This window comes from Aulostomus chinensis, chromosome 6, assembly GCF_037954235.1.
Source record: "Aulostomus chinensis isolate RoL2024-O1b breed Wild chromosome 6, RoL_Achi_v1.0, whole genome shotgun sequence".
In the NCBI taxonomy this organism is placed as follows: Eukaryota; Metazoa; Chordata; class Actinopteri; order Syngnathiformes; family Aulostomidae; genus Aulostomus; species Aulostomus chinensis.
In genome coordinates, this window is record NC_141325.1 from 8748149 (window position 1) to 8775573 (window position 27425).

Sequence of the window (27425 nt, forward strand, 5' to 3'; positions counted from 1 at the left end):
AAACGCAACACTCATCCTGCCAGTATTTAGAGTCTTGCTCCCACTGGGTCCAACCACAATTAGAAGCATAATAAACTTGCAGGGTGTTACGGGTGTGTCTCGGGATTGAATGGGATACTGGCTGGGAAATCTATTATTACGTCGCAAGAACCAGTTGCCTGCCAGACAATTCTTTTTAGATGAAGAAATAGAATGAGTCACAGGTATAGAGCAAAAACATTGTAACTGAAAACATCCTGGGAAACGGCCGTAAAAACAGCAGGATTTGGAAGAAACACACATGAGCAAACTCTTGTCTGAAGCAAAGATGGAGAAGAACCAGTTGAAATACCAAAAATCAATACGCCTTTTAAAGTGGACAGCAAAGAACCAAAATAATTAGATAAGGGGAAAAAATGTGGTGAAATGATTCCTTGTTTATACTGTGTTTTGGCCCTGGAACAACAGCAAATGAACCATTTAAATCAATATAAATACTTCAGTGGCTACAGAATATGTTAATACATGACAAAAAGGATGCGTGATGGCAGGAGGACTCACAGGTTCCTGAGATTCTTGTAGAAGTACAGATCTTTGTCGTTGATGGAGGAGAAGCTGCTCTGGTTGGCGATGTAACTGTCAGGACATAACAAGTGTTTGTCAGACGGCTCATTTGTTTACTGAGGTGCGCATGAATAGGAAGGTTTCAACAACATAAGCCCACATAATTACCGTTCATACGTTAAAAATGAACCCGTGAGTGACTGCTGCTGGTGGATGGTGCACAAGAGGGTTTGAACATATAGAAAGAGGAACAGCTTAATCCTCTTTTCTCCAACAAGGCACTTGACCAGAGCCAACAGGATGTGATTGTGGTCACGCTGGGTAGCTCCCTATTGTGCTCAAATATCTGAGCATATTTAGGGTTAAACAAAAACCTCTGGAAGGAGAACGATCCGTCAATGTGCTCAGAGTGTGTCTTGAGTTACATGACACCTCTGAACTGAGAACGTGCTCTGCTATGGGGAGAACATGCCGCCACGGTCACAGCAGAGCTCAGTGTCCTGCAGAAGCCCGGAGTCTTAATGTTGCACTCATTCCTCCGTTGAAACACAAGGTCATTAAAGAATGTTGGTCACACAGCACAGACGTCTGGCATCAAATAGAAAGAAATCCGATGGACTGACACGATTACATGGCTGTATAGTCACGTATGACCATTGATCCTAACTTCTGATTTCTCTGATGCAAATTATTTCAAATGCAATTTGAAGTGTTTCTAGATTGAAACTCAAATATTTGACCACTGATTCATCAGTGATGATTGACAAGATGACACCAAACCTTCAGAAATTATTATGTAGTGGTGGTCTGTTGGCTCAGGGGCCCAAATGTGCTGTAATTACACGTTCAAGTCCTGCAGGCTGGTGCGTGCTGTAGTGCTGTCGAGGGAAATGTTGGACTCTGAAGAGGGATGGAGGGCCCTTGAAAAGTTTAGAAGTCCAGAGGAGGGGGAGCTCCCAGAATATTGTGCTCCGCCCCCGCCAGCGAGGGGACGGATGAGGCATCTTCCTCCACAGTGGTGCAGTACCGTCTAATAAAAGCAAAACTGACACTATGTGTTGACATCTTTCAGGGTTACACACTCTGATTGATAAAAAAACAACTCCATTTCTACTATACTCTGAAAATATTAATGAAACACAGCATAAAACCATCAAACCATCAAAAATATCTTTTGTTGTCGACATTGACAAAAACAACCAACGTGAAATTTAAGACCAAGCATCTCCCTTATTGTATTTTCTGATTGTGTGTGTGTGTGTGTGTGTGTGTGTGTGTGTGTGTGTGTGTGTGTGTGTGTGTGTGTGTGTGTGTGTGTGTGTGTGTGGGGAAGGGAGGAGTAGGGTTACTACTACATACAGTCAGAATCTACTGTACAAAATACTCTCCGGGATGAGTGATAATATCACGGTACATCAGAGGTTAATAGTCTTTTCTAAAGTGATTATAACTTGCTTGGTCGTCAGTATTTTCAAGGTTATCATTCACAATATCAGATTTGTTTTTCCTCAGTATTCCCCAGTCCTGAAAACCGTCCAAAATCTCACTGTGGGATATTATCTCAGCAGATGGGAGCTAAATATGTTTTCTTTGACTCAGCTTTTATACTCAACACTCTCAGGCAGTATAGGAATATAATCGACTTTTCTCTCCTTTGGGGAAATCACACCTAGAGAGAAAATGTCGCTGTTTAAATACGCAAGTGTCATAAAATCACAATGTGTATCCAATTAACACTGTAAGCAATTGTGAGAACAATATCTTCCTGGATCATTTATTGATTTTTTTTTTTTTTTTTTTTGGGCAAGGTCACTTGGAATTAGACGTTGCATGGTCATCAGTAATTTGTCTGTTTGCATTTGCCAAGCACTCAGCAAATGCTTTTCACCAGATTGCTGGCTCATTTGAACAGCATCCAAGGATTCTCCAAGGCCGCTGATAACGATTGTTTATCTCGGACAAAAGTCGTTATCAACAAGGCTGTTTATCTTTTGCCAAAATAAGATATTGAAGCAATTAAATATTTAAATTCCTCCCGGGCAGAAATGATTAGACAAATCTTAGTTTATATCAGCCGTATGAGGTTCTATAAATTGACTAAAATGCCCATAATCACGTTCACATCTTGAATTATCACCCAGCAGCAGCGGCTCCTAGCAAGGAGCGCCAGGTCTTCTGATTCCAGCAAAATGTTGACACTGACTGGAAAAATATCGGGTTTTTTTTCCCCCCTCTAGAAAATTGATTTTTCTCCGCTGCTGTGTGTCATTTAAATACACACTCAACCGGCCATCTAGTGTCTGTGCTAATATTTGGACAGTGATGTCGTGTCCCCATCTACGGGCTCACAAGCAGACGCGCGCTCGCGCACGCAGGCACACACACACACGCACACACACACACACACACACACACGCACGCTCCCGCACGTAGACCGGGCTTTGTCTGTTGAAGTATCAGATGGAGTTGTTTTCATTTTCCATCTGACGGGCTTCTTTCGTTGTTTGTTTGTTGTTTTCCCCCCACGTTGTTTTGATTTGAAATAAAGACGATTGCCATCCTTATCTTCTGAATTGACTCTGTCGCGCTGGGTGTTACTAATAATTTGGCGTGGAACCCTAATAGAAATTCCGAGTTAGATTCAGATCCGTAGCGTATTGGCGTATAAACCTTTTTGTAGACTTTTGAAACAGCAGCAGCCTGGTTCTTGCCTCCGCCGCTCCAGACACATCCCAGCCTAACTGGCAGAGGAGGGGTAGCGACAACATTCCTATATGACTTGGAAACTGAAGCCACAGTGATCAAGGTGGCGAATGTGTGTCATACATTTGAGGCTCAAGTCGGATGTGATGCTGATGAGGGGCACTCACATGTCGGTGATGTTCTCCATCTCCGCACTGTTCTGCAGGACCGGGAACGTGATGATGCCCCGCTCCGGTTCCACACAGGAGATACGTGTGCTGCTGCAGGAGCAGGTTAACGGGCATGCCTCCGCAGACATCCACTGGTCCCCGGAGCCCACTGCCATCCCGACCACCACAACCCACCACCACCACCACCAGCAGTAGCACCGCCACGACCCAGACCTCCTAACCCCGCTCCCGGGTGTCAAGGCGCTCATCTTGGGTGCAAATTTCAGCTAAGGCTCGCTGAACAGCCCCACGGCCCGGCCCAGGTTGGCAGGGAACTGTCCCGGTGCAACCAATCAAGGAGAAGAACAATAAACCCAAATCCAATGCTGAAGTGTGTGTGTGTGTGTGTGTGTGTGTGTGTGTGTGTGTGTGTGTGTGTGTCCGCGCGCACGTGTTTGTCTGTTTGTGCGTGTGTGTGTGTGTGCGTGTGTTTGCAGGCGGCGCAGCTAGAGAACCATCGCCTGTCACAGCGCCGACAGACAAGACCACGGAAAGGTGTGAAAAACACAAAACAGACGAGTGTCCCTTTCGTTCCTTTGCTGCTCGTTTCTCCTAAAATCCCTCGTCAGTCAGTGAGCCAGTCAGTCACAATCACACTGCCACACTGGCTGGTTTGCCAGGAGGATCTCTCTCTCTCTCTCTCTCTCTCTCCCTCCCTCCCTCCCTCCCTCCCTCCCTCTCCCTCCCTATCTCTGTGTGGGTGATTGTCATCAGAAGCACGGGTGCTGCTGGTTGGATGGGTGGGTGAAGTCAGAATTAAAGGCAGTCGGGTTTGGGGAGCCTTGCTGTGCTCAGCGCTGTTCCCGCGCAGCTCGTTTGCAGCGGATGGATGAAGGCTGATGAGTGAGGAGCAAAGAGGAAGAGGAGATCAGACAGTCGCATCAAAGCAGCTCATGTATACGCTCATTAATCCTCCTCTTGCCTGGATTGAGGTCTGGGGGAAGGATGGGTCCAGTGGTGAGCAGAAAGATTTCTGGCTCAAGGGCTCTCAGGCTGGGAGCCTCATCAATTGTCCTCTGGGCCTTCAGGGGTTAACGTTTTTCTTGGAGCACATGGTGTGTGACAGGCTTTACTGGCCTAGCCTTGAGTTGTGAAGAGGAGCGTCCTTGTCAGGGAGATGAAGAGGGGTGGGATGCTCCCGCACTGAGGAGGTTACTTCATCTATGTGGATGTTGCTTTCAGATAACGGCATAAATGAGATATAAGGGGCTATAAATTTCGAGACTCTTATTGTCATGATCATTCTCATCGTTGCTGTGGTCCTCATTATATATGTCATTATGTTTGCTGTTTCATACATCTGTCAACAACACTTCCTGAGTGTCCCATTCCAGCCAGGTACTTGGGAATAGAGATAAATATCATGTGTGGACTGGAAGAAGGCAAACACGGAGCAGCCTCCTAAACAGCAGCGTTAAGGAGCTGATGCGTGTTGCTAAAATACCCAGGAGTCGGAGCGAGAGCAACATTTGAGAGTCAGAGACCCAGAGAGCAGGAACGAGCAATCACCAATCATCACGTCTTTAGCTGGCATGTACCAGACTAAGTGTCACCTCATTAAATCATTAGACCATATTTCATAATCATATGGGGCTCCCAGCCAAACCAGGGCTGAATCAATAAGCTTTCGTTTTACAGTGGAAGCTGTACAGCTGCTTGCACTCTGCTGCTGGATGTAATCCTCACACAATCGTGGGTCTGGATTCTTTATGCTTCACTGAAGAGAGCAACTTCCCTTCGATCACGTGAGTGACAGATAATGACATCTTACGTAAAGAGCTACAGCCCATCACACCTTAGCCTTTCTCCTCTCCTCTCTCTCCAATGCCCTGTCCCCATGTGCAACTCCGAGATGACGTTTGTGCTGACGCACAGGCAGTGCTCCTGAATAGAGGAGTGTAATTATGGAGCCCCGTCTGTGTCTGAACAAATCTGGTGGATGCCAGCCTCAGAGACCAAGGTGTATCCATTCTGCACCGAGCTGTGTGGGGGCGTACTAATTAAAACATTGTCTCACAAACAGAATATACCAATTATATCTGCTCCTTTGAAAATCTGACAGAGGATGTAGCCCATGTTAAAGGTCTGTGACATTTTAAATATGTAATCAAATGGTTTATCTCCGTGTAAAACTGTAGACAGTGACTCAGTGAGATGTGTTAATCCAACAGTAGATTAACGTCTGTCACAAGTATTTAGCCGCTGCGTTATTCATTGCTGATGCCTACAGTGGAGGCCGCCACTGATGAGTCTAAAGCATGTTAAAGGTGACAAGATGAGCAAAGTTGGCTGTCATTTTAAAGGGACTCAGCAGCCGTTGTTACTTCACTCCTATGTCAGGTGAGGTTTTAATGAGCATGAGTTTGTGCAGGAAGATCAGCTGCTCACAACATCCAGCACTTCCCAAGAGTTGGTCCAGTAACTTGACATTTAAGATGACATACATCCAGCAAGATGAATTAACGGATGCTGGGACGTTGGTGCTCAGACCCCAATTAGAGGGGGGTCCTCCCACGTCCCCGTATGTGGCTGTTCCATAGAGCGTGAGGATGGCGAAACCTGACAATATCTGGTCACTGCATGAAGAAATAGATGAATACACGCAGTGGCGAAAAAATTGTCTTGTGGTTCCACTAGGTGGCACCAAATAATCCATGTTAATGCTGCCGCACATCCCGTGATGACCACACAGTGTCGTTTTGATGTGAATCCAATTATGTTTGTTACATCAGGCAAATGTGTTAAGTTTTGAAAAGATGAAGTCAAGTCAGGTTATGAAAGATTCCCTGGTGTGTGATGAAACTGGCCACCTTGGCAAAATAACACCCTTTAAGAAAAACTCAGTCTTCAGTCACTCAGATACGGCGTATCTGAACCCGTATGATATTGATCTGGTCAGTGGAGTGCATCAAACTGGGGGGAAAAACAACCTTGTCACTTCCTGTTTCAACCTGGAGGCGATAAGCAAAATCTGGCCCAAATAAAAGGGATAATTCCATAGTTCATTCTTGGCCCGTCACCAAGTTTGGTGTGTGTGTGTGTGTGTGTGTGTGTGTGTGTGTGTGAGTGAGTGTGTGTGTGTGTGTGTGTGTGTGTGTGTGTGTGTGTTTGTGTGTGTGTGTCTGTCTGTAATCCTGCCGACAGTCAAACAGACAAATGCCACTGAAAACATGAACCTCCTTGGCAGAGATAAGCAGCCTTGGCTCGTCGACCTGCACTGACCTGAGTTGCTCCAACATATTTCTACTTGATGATGCACAAATACTTTTGTGTAAATTGGTTTCCTCAGTTTTTATAGTGCTTTTTCCCCTCTGTATCAAACATAATATGAAGCTGCTCAGACTCAGCTCTTCCAATGAGGGAAGGGACAACTTACCGTTTAGATCTCCTGTGCGACAATTGGCTCTTCTGGTCCGATCACAATCAGTCTTTTCTAATCTAGTTAGAGAGCAGCCAACCCAATGACTGATGTCAGCACTAACAGGAACACTATTTTAAAAAAGAGAACACTGAGGGAAATTTGACTCATCAGTTGGAGCATGCAACAGCAGAGGCTAATCCAACTTCCAGGGTGCGCCAGGGAGGTTTCAATCCTTTAAAAAGCGTTTTACCAGAGAATGTGCTAGATCCTCTCTCTCTCTCTCTCTCTCTCTCTCTCTCTCTCTCTCTCTCTCTCTCTCTTTCTGTCTCTATACTTTATAGAATGAAAAAGGCTGCAGGATAAATTGCAGTTGGAGCCAAATCATTATCTACCAGCTCTTGGAGAAAGGCGAATACACGAGGCAGAGGACGTGGTGTGATCCAAGCCTCTCTCCGCACACCAGTAATGTAAAACTGATCATTAGCGAAGGGTAGTCAAAGGGGCTCCCATGGCTTCGACAGCCTGCACAATAGTCATGGTAAATCCAGTAGATGCTGGAGTGCAGACTTTTCCCAGATAAGAGCCACGAGGGATCAGTCACCCACCAGAGTCCTGGACAAACTCTCCTGCAATGTTTCCATACAATCTGCACATGGAAAATATTTGAAGGGCCATGAATAGCAGATGGTGAGCACTAGTTCCAGCAGTCATTGTCACCGGTGCTGTTGTTTTTTGTATGGTCCAACTGACAGGTTTGGCTTGGAGGGTGGTGGTCATAGTTTGATCACCTTGCAGCAGCCTGAGGAGGATGTCATGGTAGGGGAGGAAGAGGGAGCACTCGGTTCAGCAGATGCAGATGTTGGATTCGGGCAAATCAATTCCAGTCTCTCCAGTTGAACTGCGGCATTCTGGGAAAATGGGACCATCCAGCACCTTACATTTAACATGAGGAGGAAGCTCACACCAGGCCAGCTATTATGAAGTGTCACCAATGGAAACAAAGAATTGATTATCCAATTCTAATTAGTGCTAGTCAATGATCAGCAAATTAAAAATTCAGCTAACTTTAACTCATTGAGTAAAATTAAACAGATCATCTGCTTAAATAACTTAAAGCACTACTTACCCAGGTATATGTTGCCTTTCAAGCACTCACAAACAGGTGTCTTGAGCTGTGAAAGATGTTTTTCGCCACTCTATCACTGAGCCAGCTTTGTATATTTAGCTTGAAGCTAATGGCCACCAACTAAGATATTCACACATTCTTGGATTTGAACTAAAAACTAACTATAAACCTGCCGGTTTGTTGCTCATTCAAGCAGGTGCCTTGACCAGTGGTGTGACCAGCAGTTGCATTCAGTTGAAAAACCTCCTCGTGCTTGTGTGCTCTGGTTTATTGTTGCGCCGAACCAGGAGGGTCACGGGATAATACATTGTCACATGGTTGCATTTGGATTTTAATGAACCGAAGATGAAGCAAAGATGATTTTATGCCTTTGTGAACAATAATTGTCTATTCTTTTCTATTCTGTTCTGTTCTATTCTGTTCTACAATACAAACCATAATGGCAACAAATTACATTAATTTGCAGCAAGAAAGCAACAAGACTTTTTTTGTGTAAAATAACCATTTGTGATTTATCGACGTTGGCCCTTAGAAATACGTGGAGGAGCTTATACCTGACTTTGCCCCAGGCTAGAATGCAGTAGTTATGAAGGGTCAAGATGGAGACAGGCTGCAAATGCATACCAAAATTTCTTCCTAACTTATCCAGAATTTTCAGCATTTGACCTCCTTTAGTGATCGAGGGGGTTCAGGCGTATGTGATCTCTGGAAAAACAAACCTCGGTCAAGAATTGTTTTCCTGTTCTGTCCTTGTGGTCTTGAAACTCTTGCCTCCGGCCTGCTTAATGGTTTTAACATGTGGATTGACTTCATGAGTGATAGACGTAAACAGGAGTCCTTCAGTAGAAGGATGAAAGGTTTGATCTTTGGTTCACTCATTTCAAAGTGAGTGAATGCTACTTGGTCCTCCCCAGAGGGAAAGTGGTTTGAAATCCTGCAGAACAAATACAGGACAGATGAGGGTTCTAATGTTTCAAGAGGGGGTTATGTCAGTGCTTCTTGTCTTAAGATTTTAAGTGTCTTTGAAAACTGCTTTGAATGAGGTATCACTTCATATGATAAGAACTGCCGTGCGGACTCAGATGAACCTGCTCTAACCCCACACTAACCATGTGTCCGGTCCCAGTGAGAAATGATGCACTAGCGCTCTCTAGTGGCTGCAGGGTGAACACAACGTAAACATAAAAAACTACAGTTTCATTTACTTGAGCAACACCCTCTGTACACAAAGGAGTGGGGTGTTGCTATGGGAATAATCTGTGAAAGAGACATATAGAGCACTATTAAAAAATATTAATATTTACTATTAAATGGCTTTGGAGTCTTTAGTTGTATTTTGTAAAGAGTTTTATTCCTGTTTGCAGCCTGCTGTGTATGTTTGTCCTCTTGAGTAACCTTTCATTATTTGATCAGTTGAAAAGTTTGAGAGACAAAGAAAAGAAGGAGGGGAAGAGAAGGGAAGATGGGAGGGGGGAAGAAGAGGACAGGTGTGCCTTAATAACCCTTTTTGCAGATGTCTTACCAGTGTTTCATGCTTGAAATGAAAGAGAATGGAGCTTTATCCAGTCCAGGGAAACAGTCAAAAAATGGGAGAGCACAACAAGGCCTTTGAGTCAGAGGTAGGCAAATACTACACAGCTGGCTTGCTGTTAAGTGTCTGTGGAATGATAATGTTATTAATGAATGGAAACCAAGAGCTCCTGTCTGCAAAGTGTATTCATGTCACCATTACTTGCATGATTCAAATAACTGAGATTGTAGTTGCCTTGAAATGGACAGTCTATTAGCTTATTATGGAACAAGTTATTGAGCTTACTTCAAATAAATCCAATACAATAAATAACATTGGCTACAAATATCGTTCTAAAGGGGGAAAAAACGAAATTCCTCCATGAGTTGTGTTTTTCAGATAAATATGGTAAGATTCAGTTCAGGTGTGCAGGGTTAAGTGTTTCAGATCTTGTGATGAACACAGACCTGCAGTTTGAAAGACACTTGAACGCCAAAGAACGTTAGCTGCCCTTCCAGTTTGTTCTTACAGTCTAAGTCAATATGAGTATTCATGCTAACCTTGCGTAAACATAAAGAAGTCCTCTTATTGATCATCTTCAAGCTGTATTAACATTTGTGGGTATGACTTAACCAATTTATAGGGACACAAACCAGGTTTGGGATTCCATGTGCAATTGGCAGCAAAAGCTTGGTAGAATTCTTTTGGGTCACTGGTTTAAACTACGATAGAATGTGTAAGAGCTAACGTCATGGCGGCCAATGCCATGTTCCAAAGGTAAGGGTGCTCTGGAGGTTGCCCAGGACAGCTAAATGTTCCTTCCTCCATTCACGTCACTTTGCATGGTAAAATGCTTATTTTTGGGTTCATGTTACTCACTTAAAAATAGAGCTATCACTATGTACCTATGGGGTATAATGCTTGTCGCTGGTCAACAATAGACAACTGTGTATCCTTCAGGTTACTTCACTCTTTCTGTCAGTCAAAATTGTGTCCCTCTGGTTGCTTGTATACCAATATAGTACTTTTGAGGTAACATAATGTACCACTCGGGGAACACGCTTTAAAAGTGTAGCTGCAAATAACTGTTGTTGTGTCTTGCATTTCCATGTTGTGTGTGTAGATTTAGGGCTAAGAGTAAGGCTAGGGTCAAGGAGCGATATGTAGTGGTTAAGAATTGAGTCCAGGGTGTGAATTCAGTGTGTGCGTGTGTGTGTGTGTGTGTGTGTGTGTGTGTGTGTGTGTGTGTGTGTGTGTGTGTATGTGTGTGTGTGACAGGAGCAGGTATGCATCGATCAGCACAGCACTTCGGAGGTTGCAGAGGCCGTGCACAATAACTCAGAGCAGCAGAACCTGAGGTTGTGGGGGTTTTTTTTTGTTCAATAGTTTCTCTGTTTCGTCAGCCCTCTTCCTGACCCTCTGACGTTATGTTTATGCCCTCTCTCTCTCTCTTTATTTGCCCATGCTATCTTTCTCTTTTTAATGTGTTTAGCTGGCCTGAGAAAAAAATAGAGGCATTCCAGAGCTGTTTGGCAGAGCACAAAGACAAGATCCACCTGATTATACACCTGGTTTTAACAGCAGGTAAATGCTCTTTGTCTGCATCTGTTAAAGTTTAAACCGACACGCTAAATGGGTTGCAGTTCGCTGAACTATTACTGGTGACCCCCACTTCCAAGCCAGAGACTGTACACAAATCCCGAAGAGTCTTTAAATCATGTTGCAGGATGCAAACTGTCTGTTGTTCTACAAATGTTTTTCTTCGTATGGTGAGCAACACATAACAAAAATGTACTCCATGACTTCCGGCCCACACAAAGGCTTGTAAAAAGGTTTTTTCAATCAACTTTTTTAAACTCTCGTTTGGGCTCAGCGCATTTGAACATGTTGAAAATATGTAGCACATGTTTGCAGAACAGAGAAGAATTTAGAGAGACCATCTATGTCCCTTTAAGCAATTTGAGTCATAATTGCTACAATGAAAAAAAATAATCCATGTTTTCAAAACACAACAGAGACCAACTGCTATCCTGCAGCTATTTGCACTGAGCCGTATGTGGTATTCTACTCAAAGATGATAATCGATCATGCAGTATGAGTGAATTTATTATGTTGCAATGCAGTGAGTTGTATTTGTTGGTTGTATTAAGCGTTGAGAGTCGCACACAATCCAAGAGCATCTACTTGATGTATTGCATGTATTAATTCAGACTAAGTCATTGTAAAATTCCAGAATGTCTTCAGATGTGGAATTTTACTCCTAAATTTGTAACAAACTCAATACATTTTACAACCAATATTCAACATAAATGCTTTGCTGAACAACACTCTAATACTGATACACTGAGATAACTGAGATGTGAATTAAAGAGACGTGGAGATATCTGAATGGCTGTATTACAGATTATGTTGTGGGATGTGATTGGTATTAATTTTAAATCTGTTTCAGGCTTCGTTGCCATAGTGATTGCGGCATGTATTTTGAACTTCCACCGGGCTGTCGGGCTCCTGGTCATCTCCTTGGTAACCGTATTCTTCCTGATTTGGGATTGGATGGTGAAACACTGTGGCGACTGGGTGTGGGAGAAGCTCCAACCTATCAGAGACCTTGTGAGCAGTAACTGGTATTGGATCAGATGGTGAGAAAGGAGATACAAGAGCCATTCTCAAGCCACAGAACCATTTTAAAAATCACAGCACTCTTGAAAACCAAAATCTACCTTTTAAAATATTGTTCACCTTTTTTTTTCTTCTCTGTTTTCCTAAATGTCCTAACAATATACAGTAGATTAGAGCAAATGGTCAAGGGGTGTCTGTCTCAGAGGCGCTTGAAGAAAGAGAGCCACTGATGAAACAGGACACGCTTGCACTTTGTCTTTTATTTGGCTTGACAACTGTCTGGAATTGTGCATAAGAAAATTTCATAAAAGAAACAATATTTTTGGCTCGTAAGTGATTCCATACCAGGCCAGCCTATCCAAGTTAACAGGTTTTGACTGACGTGGAACTCAGATGTTGCTTATTTTGAAGCATTTAGGTGTGACAGCACACGAGAGAAACATAGCAAAAGGAGTAAATAATAGTTGGAGATGGGGGGTTTATGTTAATCACATACTATTTAGACTACAGAGCCTTTTCTTGGACTCAAGTTTGTTAAGTCGTGTTTTAATATCAAAGAGGACAGATGACTCGAGTTGTCTGCAAACTGGCAGCACAGTAGACATGTTGTTGACTAAGCGGCTGACTACACAGTCTAATCCTTCTCTAGACAGAGCACCAGCTGAGCTAAGTTTCCTAGAAAGTGAAAGGGTGCTCATTTTGTCACTGAAAAGCTTCCTTTATGCTTTCATGGTGGTATTACAGATGTAGTTGATGCGACTAATCTTCTGTCTTATCTGTCCAGGGTGCTGTACGTGTTACTGCTGGTGGGCGCGGTGTGCTGGCTCGCACTGGACACAGCCAAGCAGGGAACAAGACAACTTGTGTCTTCCTTTGGTTTGCTACTCCTTATTTTCCTCATGATGTTGTTCTCCAAACATCCATTCAGGGTACAAGAGATACACACACACACACACACACACACACACACACACAGACCATAAACACATTTTCAGTTGTGTTAATAAATATGTTGTTATCTGTGTTGTAGTGGTCTTGGCAAACATTGCTGTGTGGCATTGGGCTACAGTTTATTTTTGGTCTGATGATCCTCAGGACCTCATTTGGCTTAAGTGCAATGGAATGGCTCGGCAAACAAGCAGCGGTAGACGCACATACACACACACACACACGCACACATAGGTTCACAAACACTCCTGCTGCATCTAGATTTGTTTGTTTGTTTCTACATTTTCTGTTCATGTTATTAATTTTTCTAAACCTCCTCCATGCAGATGTTTATGTCATTCACAGATGTTGGGTCTAGATTTGTCTTTGGCGACAATTTCAAGGACCACTTCTTTGTTTTTAAGGTACGACCCGCTGTGACACCGACAAGAACAGTGATGAGATAATAATAATTCTAACGATGATGATGATGATAATCATGGAGGCTGTGGACTCGTTCTAGGTGATTCCTATCGTGGTTTTTATGAGCTCCGTCATCTCCATCCTCTACTACATCGGCTTCATGCAGTGGCTCATTTGTAAGGTGAGGAAGTGGGAGGGTGGAGTGCATGGAGGGTATGAAATGGAATTAATTCAAGCCATTTAGTTCACTTTTCATAGAGTAACGCATAAGGAGTAGACGGAGCACAGGACAGACAATAATAAGACAGTGATTCGAAATGAGTGTACAAAAATGAAGAAAACAAACATTTTTAAAATCTCTTCATCATCTTCCATTGTTCAGTTTGTTGTTTTATTCCCAGATTGGATTCATAATGCAGGTTGCCATGGGAACGTCTCCAACAGAATCAGTGGCTGCAGCTGGAAATATATTCTTGGGGCAGGTACACAATCGTTTCAATAATGTAGCTCCAACCCAAAGCAAATAATGTGGTACAATTAATTCATCACTCCATCAATCTTAAATCAAGCCAGTCCTGCCACCATCCCTCTTTCAGATAGAATCTCCTCTTTTGATCCGTCCATACTTCGGCGGTCTAACTCGCTCTGAGATCCACGCAATTATGACGGGAGGTTTTGCCAGCGTCTCTGGTACCATTTTGGGGGCCTTTATCTCCTTTGGGGTGAGGACAATATCATATAATCTTCATGTTTCTGTGCTGTGTGTTTGACATGATGTATCAAACAATAACAAAAACCCCAAACCTTTCGAACAGTCAATGTGGAACAAACAGGATGTAAGACAGAGCGATGTTATCCCAGTCCAATGATTTACTTTTAACCCTAAAACCTGAGTGATCCTTGCTTAAAAGTGTCTATGGGACTTTAACAGCTCTGTTAAGAAATAAATGATTGACCATGGAATTTATGGTTATTGTTTTTTTTTGGGGGGGGGGGTCCCTCTTTGAGGTGGAGGCGACGCACTTGTTGACCGCCTCGCTGATGTCTGCTCCAGCCTCGCTGGCCATCTCCAAGACATTTTGGCCTGAAACTGAGACCCCCAAAGGAACATCAAGTCATGACCTCAAAATGGAACAAGGGTGGGAGAGGATACAACAAACAAGGATAAATAAATACACACACTCATTAAAACTATGTTATTTGTTCGTGAAAAAAAATAGGGCGTCAACCTGGAACTCAATTTTTCAAGCATCTCACATCATTTCTTTAATTTATCTCTAATCTAGTTTAGGTTTGGCTTAAATGCTCTTAAATATCCAGACAGTGGCTGTGTGTTACTCTTGTCATGGACGGCTTTTGAATAAACTTTGTAATCCACACTGATAAAACATGTGAGGATCAGTAGAACTGACCACTTTGTATCAACCAATCAGCACCAGTGCGCTGACGACACGGTGATATATCAATGAGATGGTGCTGAGACGATATTAGAGCCAGTCAAATGTGGGCTGTTTCTCCTCAGGGAATGTACAAATGTGTTGGAGGCGGCATCCCACGGAGCATCTTCTGCTGTGGCTCTGGTGGCCAACATTGTCGTCAACATCATCGCCTTCCTGGCACTGTTGGCTTTTTTTGACTCTGTTCTCTCCTGGCTGGGCGGAATGTTGGACTGTCCACAACTCAGCTTCTCGGTGAAGGACAGGCACTCTAATATATAAATGTATATATAGTTGCTGTAAATCACACGTAGACTCACATATATGTATATTTTTTTTCCCCCATGTAGCTTATCTGCTCCTACGTGTTCATGCCCCTGTCATTCATGATGGGTGTTTCCTGGGAGGACAGTTTCATTGTTGCTGAGCTGATCGGCACAAAGACATTTCTCAATGAGTTTGTGGCCTATCAGAAGTTATCCGAGTTCATTAAGAGGCGGAAGGAAGGAGGTCCGGAATATGTAGATGACATAAAGCAGTATCTTTCTGTAAGTCTCACGCATCTTATCCTTACTTAACTTTTTCTCCAGGGGTTGCTTATCAATTAGGTCTCCATCCCATCCACAACCATCCATCGTGCCAAGCTAACGTGTTGCCTGCTGGCCCCTGAGGGTCTCAGCTCCCAAATGCATTCACAGAGAAGAATATTTCCTGTAATTCCCAATGTCATAGTGGATGTTAATGGCATGTAATGCTAAATGTTTACATGAAGGCATCAATATGTGAAATCAGCCTTTTATAAATTGCATTAAAGTTTGAACCCGCATGACCTGGGACACATTTACACAAGTTGTTTATCACGTCTATTATATGGCATGTGTTTCATCATCTAGGTTCACTCTGAAACCATTGCAACCTACGCGCTCTGTGGATTTTCCAACTTTGCTTCCCTGGGGATGGCCGTTGGCGCCTTGTGTGAGTGCTACCTCATAATGTGTTAGCAAGGCCAGACTAGACAAGTAAAGAAAATTGAAGTTGACGAAAGAAAAAAAAACAAACAAACAACTGGCCACTGTACAATGTCATGCAATCCAACAGCTCTGCTATGAATTCTACTTTTTCAAAGTTTCCATTGATTCTGTTTTTGTTGAGACGATCAGATAGGTGACCACTCTATTTTCTTTGTTCATGAGGGGCTTTTTTTGGGGGGGGGATATATATATATATATATATATATATATATATCTGCCCCACTTATGTCTGTAAATCGTATCCAAAATGTTCTATGCAAAATGCAGCCTCAGTAGAAACATGGAGTTCTGACCGTGTCAATCAAAACCTGAACATTTCTATTTCAGGCAGAATTGATTTATTAGCCATTCAATTGAATTACTTCAGATTGCAAATGTGTTCCAGACAATTTGGTCAGTGTAGTTCCCATCTGCTCCCCAATTTGAGACGCTCTGATTATGCAAATAAATGCATCCTTTATTGACTAGATATGGTCCCAGTAGATTTCGTCACTTCAGTCAGCTAATTGCTTAAAAAAAGAAGGAAAGATATAAAACAAAGCAAGAGCACCTAATACGATCGCTAACACTCACACGGAAATGCAGAGGGTGAAAATCCAAAGAGTCTCTGACTTTTTTGGCTGACACGAGGGGGAGTGTATGCTGAGGGGTCCATCTGTTAGGGTTGAGAAAGTAAAAGTGTGTGGGCTGAAGTTAAGTCTGTTTCATTTAGCCAAAGATATTCCCCCCACATTCTCTTACGCACACGTTGTGTCATCGGTGGATTTAAAAAAGCCTCTCTCTTTTTTTTTTTGCAGAGCTAAATTATTCGATAACATAACAACTGTTAACATCAAAGTGAGTAACTGAAAACGGGAGGACCGCAAAATAAAGTATTATTCAAACATCAGAAAAGAACCATGAAATAGAAACAGACATTGATGTGAGAAGTCGTTGAATATTAATTCCATCTGCTATGCGATGTCCTTGACATGTGGGATGAAAGCGCTGGTTGAATGAAATGGAACCTCTCTGTAGCACGAGCCAAACATTCCTCAGGTATTCCTAGATTGTGAAAGAGTTGATTTTGTTGCATGGATAAGAAGAGACTGAACAGACAGTTGTGATCATTGTACCTTTTATCTCTCTTCATTTCCTCTCCTCTGCTGCGGTTTGCAGTCACTCTTATAGCGCGCGTGTTGCTGGTAAAGCCACTCTGCGTGCTTCTTTAAATATACCATTGTTCTTCCTGCAGCTGCACTGGCTCCAGAGAGACAAGCTGACATCTCCAGCTGTGGCCTCAGAGCTTTGATCGCTGGCAGCGTCTCCTGCTTCGTGACAGCTTGTGTGGCAGGTGACACTCAACCTGTCTTTATATGTCACTCAGACAACGGGTTCATCACCCGGATTGCATCGAGAAATTTTTTTGCCATAAAAGTAAAGCAACATCGTAGTTGATTGGCATTATTATTCACAACATTATTACTTGGTGCTACAATTATTTTCCTTAATTATTTTAGCTTATTTATGTAATTATAGCATTTAATCTCAATTCTGGCTCAAATCTGATGAACTTTTAATCAAACATTAAAAAAAAAAGACTGTTTCTTCTTAAGTGGTAGTGCGTCACCCAACTATAACTGGACGTACTGGCATTGTTGCGATTGGAAACTCAGAAAATTAAGCTGCAGAAAATTTCTCATGGTCACATTCGGAACACATTTGCATGAATATTCACACACATATGTCATATTAATCAAACACAACCACACTACATTTGGTAAGAAATGCGCTTTAGGTATTGAGGGAACCCCATCGTGGTTCATGTTCATTTTGTCTTTTCACGGGCTTCATTGCTCCTATTAGTTTGTAACTTATCAAAAGTTCACATCACATGATCAAACAATCAAACAAATGATGTTTTTTTTTTATCTCATTCAGTAAGCAGTTATTTCACAAATGAATTATTAGACACGCCCATCATTCACTGTCATAAACATTATTGGTGACAATTTACAGTACTTGAGGATCCGGGTTAGAACACACTGGAAATATCTGTCAAGTTTATTAGGTTTGGTAAAATGGTTCATGAGTACTTTCATGAATGTATGCTTTATCATAATTTCTCTATTCTTATTCATAAATCTGTGTTTTATTTTAATATACATTTAATAATTCAAATACACTCGCAATTTTTTTTTTAAATTTCCTCATTTTTCAGTATCACATATTTATCTATATATTATATACATTGTAAAAATGACAGCGCAAATATGCTAATTAGCCCTACAAATGCTGTGTTGCAAACAATGCACTTGTTATATGATTAAGCAGTGACTTGTTCAAATAAATGGTCTTTTTTGTGCTGCATTTTAAATTCAAACATACATTGAAAATGTCTCCAGAGCAATAACTCCTTGAAACTGCTGAAACAAACGGGTGTCAAACTCCAGGAAAATCCCGAATGATTGAGGCGAGAATGAGGGGAACTGTCACGATGTGGGGGGTCGTTGCGATGGGAGCAGCCTCTTTAAGGATGGTAATGTCACCACTCCTCCCCCGTAGTGAATGAATGGTTTGATAAGTAGGAAAATGAAGTGACTCATGGCCTTCGCAGTCAAAAACCTAATAGTGGGAGATTTAGGCCTGACGTGTTGGACTGCTGTCTCAACCAACCTCATCAAAACACTAGATGAGGGGATGTCTTTTTTGGAGGAAAGGTGCTCATCCCTTTAGTAGAAACAATGGCAGCTGTTCTGCCGGTTCATCAGACTAAAACATTCTTTTTTTGTTCTATTAATTTGCCGCGTATGTCAGACACGATGGCTCTTGTGGTCTTCTAGGTATGTTGTACATCCCCAATCTACAATGCCCACAACTCCTGAGCACACAGTTCAACAACACTAACGTGAGCATCAGCACACAACTTGTCACCTGCTGCACTCAACTGTACGACAGGTGAGTGTGTGTGTGTCTGACACCTGCTTGTATCCATTCGGCATATTTGTCCTGCAACTAGTTCACTCAACAATGTTTTGAAATCATGATGCAGTTATAAATAAATCTGACCGTTTTTAGGGATGATGTGATTCAATATTTATGTGTGTGTGTGTGTGTGTGTGTGTGTGTGTGTGTGTGTGTGTGTGTGTGTGCGTGCGTGTGTGTGTGTGTGATTCATTTGTAGTGTTACAGACTCATACATGCTGTGGAACATGACGATCAGGGAAGGATTCAGTCAGAGAAACATGCGAGGCTGCTGCACATCAGTCACACCCCCCTCCTCCTTCAACTGTAGCTGGGTGCTTTGAATCCTCATGCAGACCAGCCTCAAAGAGGACCCTGAGGGTTGTTGTTGTTGGTTTTTTTGCTTTATTTTATTTTTATTTTTGATAAATTGCATTTTCAATAAATCTTCGGATTCATCGGAATCATGTAAAATCATCACCATAGTTAAAAGCAAATCTTAGTCAGAACAACAATTTACAGCACAAATAGTCTGTGAATGGAGAAAATTAAAGTTTTGAGGCTGAGAAAGAGGTAAAGCTTGTGGAAGCAATATAGAATTATTGTGTAATTTTAGCCTTAGTTTCATGTTAACCAAGTAAATGATCAATTAATTATCTGCAGTGTATTTGCGGTTACACACTGCGAGCATGAAACCTTAAAATGAGAGCACCTGTGCATTTGAGGGCCCAAATTACATTCAATTCCTCAAAAAAAAAAAAATTGTTTCCCTGGTTTTAATGACGTTGGATTTAACCTCAATGTCAATATCTGGATAAGTGTGATATACCAGGCAACATGCAATAATTTAGTGGGATTATATCAACAGAATTGATGTTCAGAGATTGTGGCCCTGTTTGTTGTCTAATCTGATATGAAAATTTAGTTGTGGTTTTTTTTTAATCTGCAAAAATATCAACAAGATTAGTACAAGTACTAACATCCAGTTAGTATGTTTAATGACCTGAGTTTTTATGATGATTCAAGCAAGTTGCGATGTGACAAGCAAATTGATCTTTTTCTGTTTATAATTAGGACTGTATTTATTCTGGAATATTCTGAGATTCATGAGTTTAGTAGATGCTCACACAGGAATTTTAATTTACATTTAATGTACACTCAAAATTCCTTGCTGGAAATGGAGTTCCCCAGGCTTGTTTTGGGGGGATTTCCCCCCAAGAAAGAAAGGTCTAATTAAAAACAAGGTAACCGGAGAGATAAATGTCGTCACACTATATAAAGGGTGGTAACTTTCCTTAATTTTCTGGATTTTCTTAAATATGTTTTATTCCATAGATTAGAGTTGTCTTTTTGTTTATTTATTTTGCCTCAACAGAAAGAGAGAAAGAAAACCCAGTTTTGGTCGTCACTGCCTTGTCTGGATGAGACAAATGACATGTGTAGAGACGTTCTACATCATTTGTCCACTGGGTGTCGCTGTTGTCTTCTGTTTCTCAGTCTGAAACACATTTCTGACATGTCGGATTCAACAGTCTGCCACAGACCAGTCAATCATACTGGTGCGACTGGCAGTTGAACTGTCAGAGCAACTGGCTGATTAATATCAACAGAAATTATAGACTCACACAGAGGAGGGTTTCAAGCATGTAGTCACAGAGACAGCAAATGACTCTCTCTTCATTAAATCCACCACAAGCAAAAGGTCAGATGGCTCCATTCTTGGCGGGCAGGAGGTGTGTTCACATGTGTGAATTTCACACACCCACAGAGAGGGAACATCAGACTCAGCCATCAGACTCTGACACATGGCATTTTTAGGCACCATGTTGCCATGTGTCCATCATAGAAAAAAGAAAAAAAACACCAGAGTGAGCTCTTTTTAATTTGCATGTTTGTCAGCACTGTCAAGAAGAATGATGTCTTTCTAAAGATTGAGCGAAGGAAAAGCAGATGTCATGTTTCCAGGAATTGTAAGAAGTAACTCATTATGTAAAGAAAAGAAATATAAATACTTTAGATTACTGAGGGAAAGTAGTTCACACTTTGTATGATGTGTGATTTATTGGGAGGTCTTTCTTCCATCTCTTTGTTTCCTTTACCCATGATATCACTTCAGTAATGTGATTAATTAATTACTGAATTAACAAGGGGGCGGCAGGGCTCGGAGGTGGAGTGGCCGTCTAGCAACCGAAGGGTCGCTGGTTAATCCTCACGTCCCCCGCTGACCACGACGAAGTAGTCTCGCCCAGTATCAGCTGGGATAGACTCCAGCCCCCCCCCCCCCATGACCCTAAACGAATAAGCGGTATAGAAAATGGGTGAATGAAATAAACAAGTGGCTTTTTTAATCATATTAATCCTCATCAGCTAATCTATGGAACTAATTACTATCATTTCATTAGACCATCAAATAATGGAATATTTGTACGATTTGTACGATTTTTATTCCTGAACATATAGACACGTGTGTCTGTGTGTGTGTGTGTATATATATATATATATATATATATATATATATATATATATGTCTGAATCTTCATTCATTTTGAATAAATAAAACCAACTGATTAAAATTTCCTGTGCATGAACAATGAGAATGGCCTTAAATAATTTACCTCGCTAATAATAATAATAATAATATGTATTGAATTGGTCCTGATATTTACAAGTACGCTTGGCCATGACAGTGTTCAAAAAGGAGAAGAATCAAGAGATGCATTTGTAAAAAAAAGAAAGAAAAAAGAACCATGCATGTTCATTCTTCCTCAGAAAACATTAGCAACCTTTGAAAAAAATATATGAAATAAGCATGAATTACTTCTACAGATTAAAGAAGTCAGATTAAAGACCTGATGTAACATCTGTTTATCTCCTTTGTGAAATGGAATGTGTATACATTTTAAATACACTTTTTATGAATTCATTGGTCATTTTTCACAGAAATACACGAGATCGTCACCATACAAATGTTATGTCCTTGTTTTGATTCCTGCCAGGACGTTTGATGACGGGAACCTCCCTCTCACTCGATATGTCCTGTCAGCTGTCAAATAACAAGGGAAATATCCAATATGTATGTTGGTGGTGGTGGGGTTTAAAGGTCAAAATTAATTCATTGTGCAATTACATCTCCATGAGATTTTGCTTTTACCGCAGCAGCATAAGGGAACAAGAAGGATGGATGGATGGATGGATGGATGGAGCTGTAAACTAAAAATGAGGAGAGGGGGGAGTATTAGGACGCTGAGACCGGTGGATATTGGACTGTCATGTAGCACCACTCCACCAGAAGGAGAGGGGGTGAGGAGGAGGAGAGAGAAACTGAATGATGGAGATGAAGTTGTCATCCTCCAGCACTCCAAAGACCACACAGAGGAGCAGGAGGTGGAGGCATGAGGGATGAAGGAGGTGAATAGGGAATGGTAGAAAACAGATTGATTGAAACTGGATTTTGTAAGGATTCACTGAGGCACTTGGGAGGATAGAATAGAAAAGAGGGATGGTAGGAGCAATGAAAAAGGATCAGAGAGGAGGACTGAAGATGGAGCCGGGGGTTGATGATTGCAAAGATTACATAAGACGGGTTTCCTGTTGAAGAGAAACAATTGTTCAGTTCAAATTTTTCTTTCATTTTACCGTGACAGTTAATCAAATTATTGTCAAACGTGTCGCCGTGACACAAACAGTCTTGTGGCAATCATTCTTGGTGATAAGCTATCTGCTTTACAAAGCTTAATTTGTGCTTTAATTGCTTGTTGACACATAATTACATGAACGTGTCTTAGTGCAGAGTGGCAAATTAAACAGGAGAATCCCTGACAAATTTGTGTCAAATAGAGCAGACGAAGAGACAGTCTGGTGCATATTTGTGGTGAATAGTGAAGAGGCATGTTTCGCATCAGGGCATTTTTTTTAAAGTTATGATCATATTCGTCATAATAAACATTTTAGAACTACATATTACACGAATGTCATTGTATGTCCGATTGGCCACTGAATCATCTAATAAAATCTAGGCCCTGCGGTCTTTTGAGCTTTTGTTTAATGTTGTGTTCATATTCTAACATATTTAATACTTTTTTATACGTAACATCTTGGGGACAGACATCCTTCTATCTCACATATAAGCGTGTTTGTACAGCCTATTTTGACAATGCTGGGTACACCATGGACAGACTGCCTGTCTCTCAGGACTTAGACTTATAAATACACACACTTTCACACTTTCACTTCACACCTGCAATTTGGAGTTTATGAACAACTGAACCTGCGTGCCATCAAGCAGTGGAGGGAAAATTTAGTCCTCGGCAGTCAAAATCCTCACAGATAAACAAACTCCTTAAATATACGGAGCCATCTTCTTCTTTTTTCTTTTCTTCTTCAGAGGATTTTTGTTTTTCCCTTTCAGCTTTGTGACATGGACCATCCGTCTGCCTAGGCCAAAGTTTACTCTCCTTTTAAAAGTCAATTCAAAAGCTTTTCCTTTTCTGTTCCATTTAGTAATTAATACTAAGCCTTTGCATTTTCAATACTGATCAGTCTTATACAGCAAGCAGCATACACCATGTTAGAGAGGAGCTCTCTGAATATATTTTTGTGTATGAATGCTGGGCATAATTAAGAATGTCAGACGTACTGTGGCTCGGGTTCTATTATTGGCTGGGCTTCACCAATATAATGTAGCACCCCACGGTCGCTAATATACACATCGTCTCTCTTCAGATGTACTTTAAAAAAAGGTTTTAATCTTCGTCATGCAAATCCAGCAGACACCTGTCCTCCTGACCGCAGCATCCGTCACTCCTGTCCGCACCACCTCAGCACAGTCAGTTCAGGCTAAAATATACCTTTTCTTTTAAACTCTGTGGAGCATTTTTATTTCTAAAATGAAGATAAGACATATGAAAACTGAGTGTTGAATGAATGAAAAGACTTGTTCGCGGTGGAAGTGGTTTCAATACAAGGGGCGCTGGCTAAAAATCGTACGAGTGGAACCAAATTAGCGCAGGCCGTGCTGGTTCTACCGGAGGTCTTACAGGCAACTCATGTAACATAACTAATTATTTCTCTCCATAGCCCTTCACTCAGTGATAGTGAGTAACTGCAGCAGGGGTAGGAAGCTGCAACCCAGGTAGCCGCTCTATGGAGGAAACTAATTTCTTCCACTTGTATCCGCAATCTCCTTCTTCCAGGCATTAATGAAAGTGTGCGACCATAGACGAGTACTGGAGTGTGAATCTGCTCAACTGAGAGTTTTTCCTTCAGTTCATGCTGAGCATAACCTTATTCCGTGAAGAGGGGTGGACTCCCCAATTTTCTGGTAACATGTAGCCTCCTATTGATTTGGAGTGTGAAATATGGCGCTGTAACTTTCTTGAGTCTACAAATCGTACCTTTAACTGTGTTTGGGATTCAGGAGTGTTTCTGCTTTCTTGTTTTCCATTTGTTCTGGGAAATGAAGCAGCCTTCCCCTAACAACACATTTGTGTCAGCTTCTAAGAAAAACCTCTGCCGTTCAACTGTTTTATGACTAAATGTGTGTTTAGCCGCATGTGCCCTTCATCCCATGTGCTTTCACCCCTGCAGGGAGAGCTCACAAGGATGGACGCGCACACACACACGCACGCACGCACGCACGCACGCACGCACAAAAACACATACACACTAAAGAACACAAGCGTGCATACACTTGCTGACCGATACACCATCTTTCTCTTGTCAGTCACACACACACACACACACACACACACACACACACACACACACACATATATATATATATATATATATTTATATTCTCTGGAGGCCAGGCGGGGGTCTGGCTGGGACAGAGATGGACACATGCTGGGATCAGAGCAGCAGCGTGTGATTCACATTTCTCTCTCTCTCTTTCAATCTCTAGCTTCCTTATTCCTCTTATCATGGACACCCTACTCCCACCTCACCCTGCTCTGTTTAGCCCCCTGTGCCTTTGAAAACCTGACTGTTTCAAATGTATTATGCATACCCCTCAGAGAACTGCTCCTGGACCTAGGTGAGGCGATTTGGGATGGAAATCTTGTGAGATTTGCTGTCTCTGTGTTCTCCTAAAAAAAAAAATATATATATATATATATATATATATATATATATATATATATATATATATGTATGTATATATATATGTATGTATATGTATATATATGTATGTATATATGTATGTATATGTATGTATATATGTATGTATATGTATGTATATGTATGTATATATGTGTATATATATGTATATATATATGTATATATATGTATATATGTATATGTATGTGTATATATATGTATATATGTATATGTATGTGTATATATATGTATGTGTGTATATATATATGTATATATATGTATATGTATATATGTATATGTATATATATGTATATATATGTATATATATGTATATATGTATGTATATATATATATATATATATGTATCGTCTGTTTCCATCCTTTATTCCCTCTGTCCCTCTGTCCTCTGTATCTAACTGGGTACCAAACTCCTCATTAATGTAATTTAGAGAGCACGCCACTCTCCTAATGGCCTTGGGGGCCCGAGGAATATCAAGTACTGTTTAATTCTTTAATTCTATTCAGGCTTTTACATTTAGACCATCTCTGTTCATCTTTCCATCAATTTGGATCCAATTTAGTGTCCTACCAACAACAGCCACTGAGAGATGTTTCCAGCCTTTTGCTTGAGAGAGGAAGGGAAAAGATATGAGTTTTAAAAGCATGTCAAAGCCCCACATCTAGTCTTCCTATTTCATGCCGTCTGTTGTTCCAGGCATACAAGTGTTTTCATATTTTGCTGCTGTTCATGTTGATCTGAATGTGTACTAATTTAACCATGTCAATCGCTAAATTAGTCAAATCTCCATGGTGACCAAGGTAGCAGAGAGCTGATGGAGGGCCCTTGAGGATGCATTAGGACCTTCTTGCGATGAGAGGATGTATCTTAGCTGTAAGCGAAACTGCGCATCAGGTTTGTTTCAGCAGCTGATACAAAGTATCATTTGTTCAGATGGAAATCATTTGAAGCTGGGTCTTGCATCTAAATATGGAGCTGCATGCACTGAGAGCAAACCCAATGATCAAGGAAGGAAGAAAGGAAATAAACCTGCAAGGAAAAACAGGGATTTAAACTTTAAAATTAAACCCAGCAACCCGTGGGTGAATACATTTTTCTCTTTTTTTAAATGAATAAATAAATAAAACTTAGAGGTCAAACTTATACATGCATAACTAGAAACAGAGATTTAAAAAAAAAAAAGAAAATTTAAAAAAGATGACAGGTAGAAGAGAACATTTTCAACAAACTGTTAAAACCATGGTTGTCACTGCCATCTGAATGGATAGTTGGATATGGAATTGTGAGGATGCATATCTATTCAGTCGTTGCAGTCCTAACCTGTTGACATTGCTTCATTCAAAATGAAAAACAAATTTTTTTGAAAAGCCCACCTGTCATGGAAAAAAGTGGAGAAAAAAAAAAGCACAGCCCAGGTGCATTTTTGTCATGATTCAGCACAGATGAATATTCCTGGTGAAATAAACGAAAGGAATTCAGTTGTACTCAGTTTATGTAAGTTAATCACGATAGTGTCACCACATCTTTAAGTTCTCTGATCATTGGAATTAAAGTTGACCTTTTTTTATTTGCAGGTTTCGTCCATTTACAATGTTTGCCTTTGCTAGTGGTAAATTATGTCCAACTGTGTATCAGGTCAGTAAAGGGATTAACAAATAAAACAAAGGGCTTCCTTTTCATTTGATTTTTAATCTTCTTTTATTCCAGGACCTCCACCCTGGGATCCACTTGGTTAGAGATTCATAATATTATAATATTATATATATTATTATTATTATATATTATATGTATTATATTATAATATAAAATACATTTTGTAGAAAGGCTTTGAGACAACCGTCATAACTGGAGGCACTAACACGTCACTCATGGTACAAAATGCATTTGGTTCCAGCAAACTGTGGCTGCTTACTCATTGTTTCAACTGAATTCTTTTTCTAAGTCAAACATAATAACAAGAAATACAATAATTAGTCAAACTGACAAGGAATTGTAAGTAACCATGACTCCATCCATCCATTTTCTATTGCTTATCCTGTTAAAGGCTGCGGGGGGTGGTTGGAGCCTGTCACAGCAGCCTTCAGCTGAGAGGCGGGGTTCACCCTGGACAGGTCACCAGTTAATCCCAGGACCAACACATAGAGACAGACAACCATTCACACTCACATTCATACCTATGGTCAATTTAGAGTATCAATCAGCCTCGTCCCCTCTTGATGTCTTTGGACTGTGGGAGGAAGCTGGAGTACCAGAGAGAACCCACACAGGAACAGGGAGAACATGCAGACTCCACACAGAAAGATCCCGGAACCTTCTTGCTGTGAGGCGACAGTGCTGACCACTGCACCACCGTGCCGCCAGTTATCATGACTCATTGGCTCAATTAGTTTTAAAGAGTTTTTTCAGATGAAATTCAGCTTTAGACCTCCCATTTTAGAAATACAATAAATATAGACAGTCATTTGCAAAGACAAAGAAA

General features: G+C 41.2%; 2 protein-coding genes and 1 long non-coding RNA gene across 3 annotated transcripts in view; 2 read left to right on the plus strand and 1 right to left on the minus strand.

The window, feature by feature from the left end:
- The window catches only part of ntrk2a (neurotrophic tyrosine kinase, receptor, type 2a), a 79376-nt gene extending 75314 nt beyond the window's left edge, over positions 1-4062 (minus strand). Inside the window, exons 1-2 of the mRNA XM_086206289.1 lie at positions 3414-4062; positions 541-615 (exon numbers count right to left, since the gene is read on the minus strand). Coding sequence (XP_086062415.1) covers positions 541-615; positions 3414-3664 — 326 coding nt within the window. The 5' untranslated portion in view covers positions 3665-4062. The remainder of the gene's footprint in view (positions 1-540; positions 616-3413) is intronic.
- Positions 4063-4387: 325 nt separating this feature from the next.
- Positions 4388-11000, plus strand: LOC147259982 (uncharacterized). The gene is made up of 4 exons (XR_015116266.1): positions 4388-4412; positions 5094-5200; positions 10734-10810; positions 10945-11000. It is a non-coding gene; the product is annotated as an uncharacterized LOC147259982 (long non-coding RNA).
- A 169-nt stretch (positions 11001-11169) lies between these two features.
- LOC147259983 (solute carrier family 28 member 3-like) lies at positions 11170-19927 on the plus strand. Its single transcript, XM_086205210.1, has 15 exons — positions 11170-11221; positions 11902-12091; positions 12856-13000; positions 13102-13215; positions 13346-13423; positions 13522-13602; positions 13823-13903; positions 14018-14143; positions 14430-14560; positions 14944-15112; positions 15208-15405; positions 15751-15832; positions 17123-17221; positions 18711-18825; positions 19052-19927. The coding sequence occupies exons 1-15, from the start codon at positions 11170-11172 to the stop codon at positions 19173-19175; spliced, it is 1785 nt and encodes a 594-aa protein (XP_086061336.1). The 3' UTR covers positions 19176-19927.
- Positions 19928-27425: the final 7498 nt, after the last annotated feature.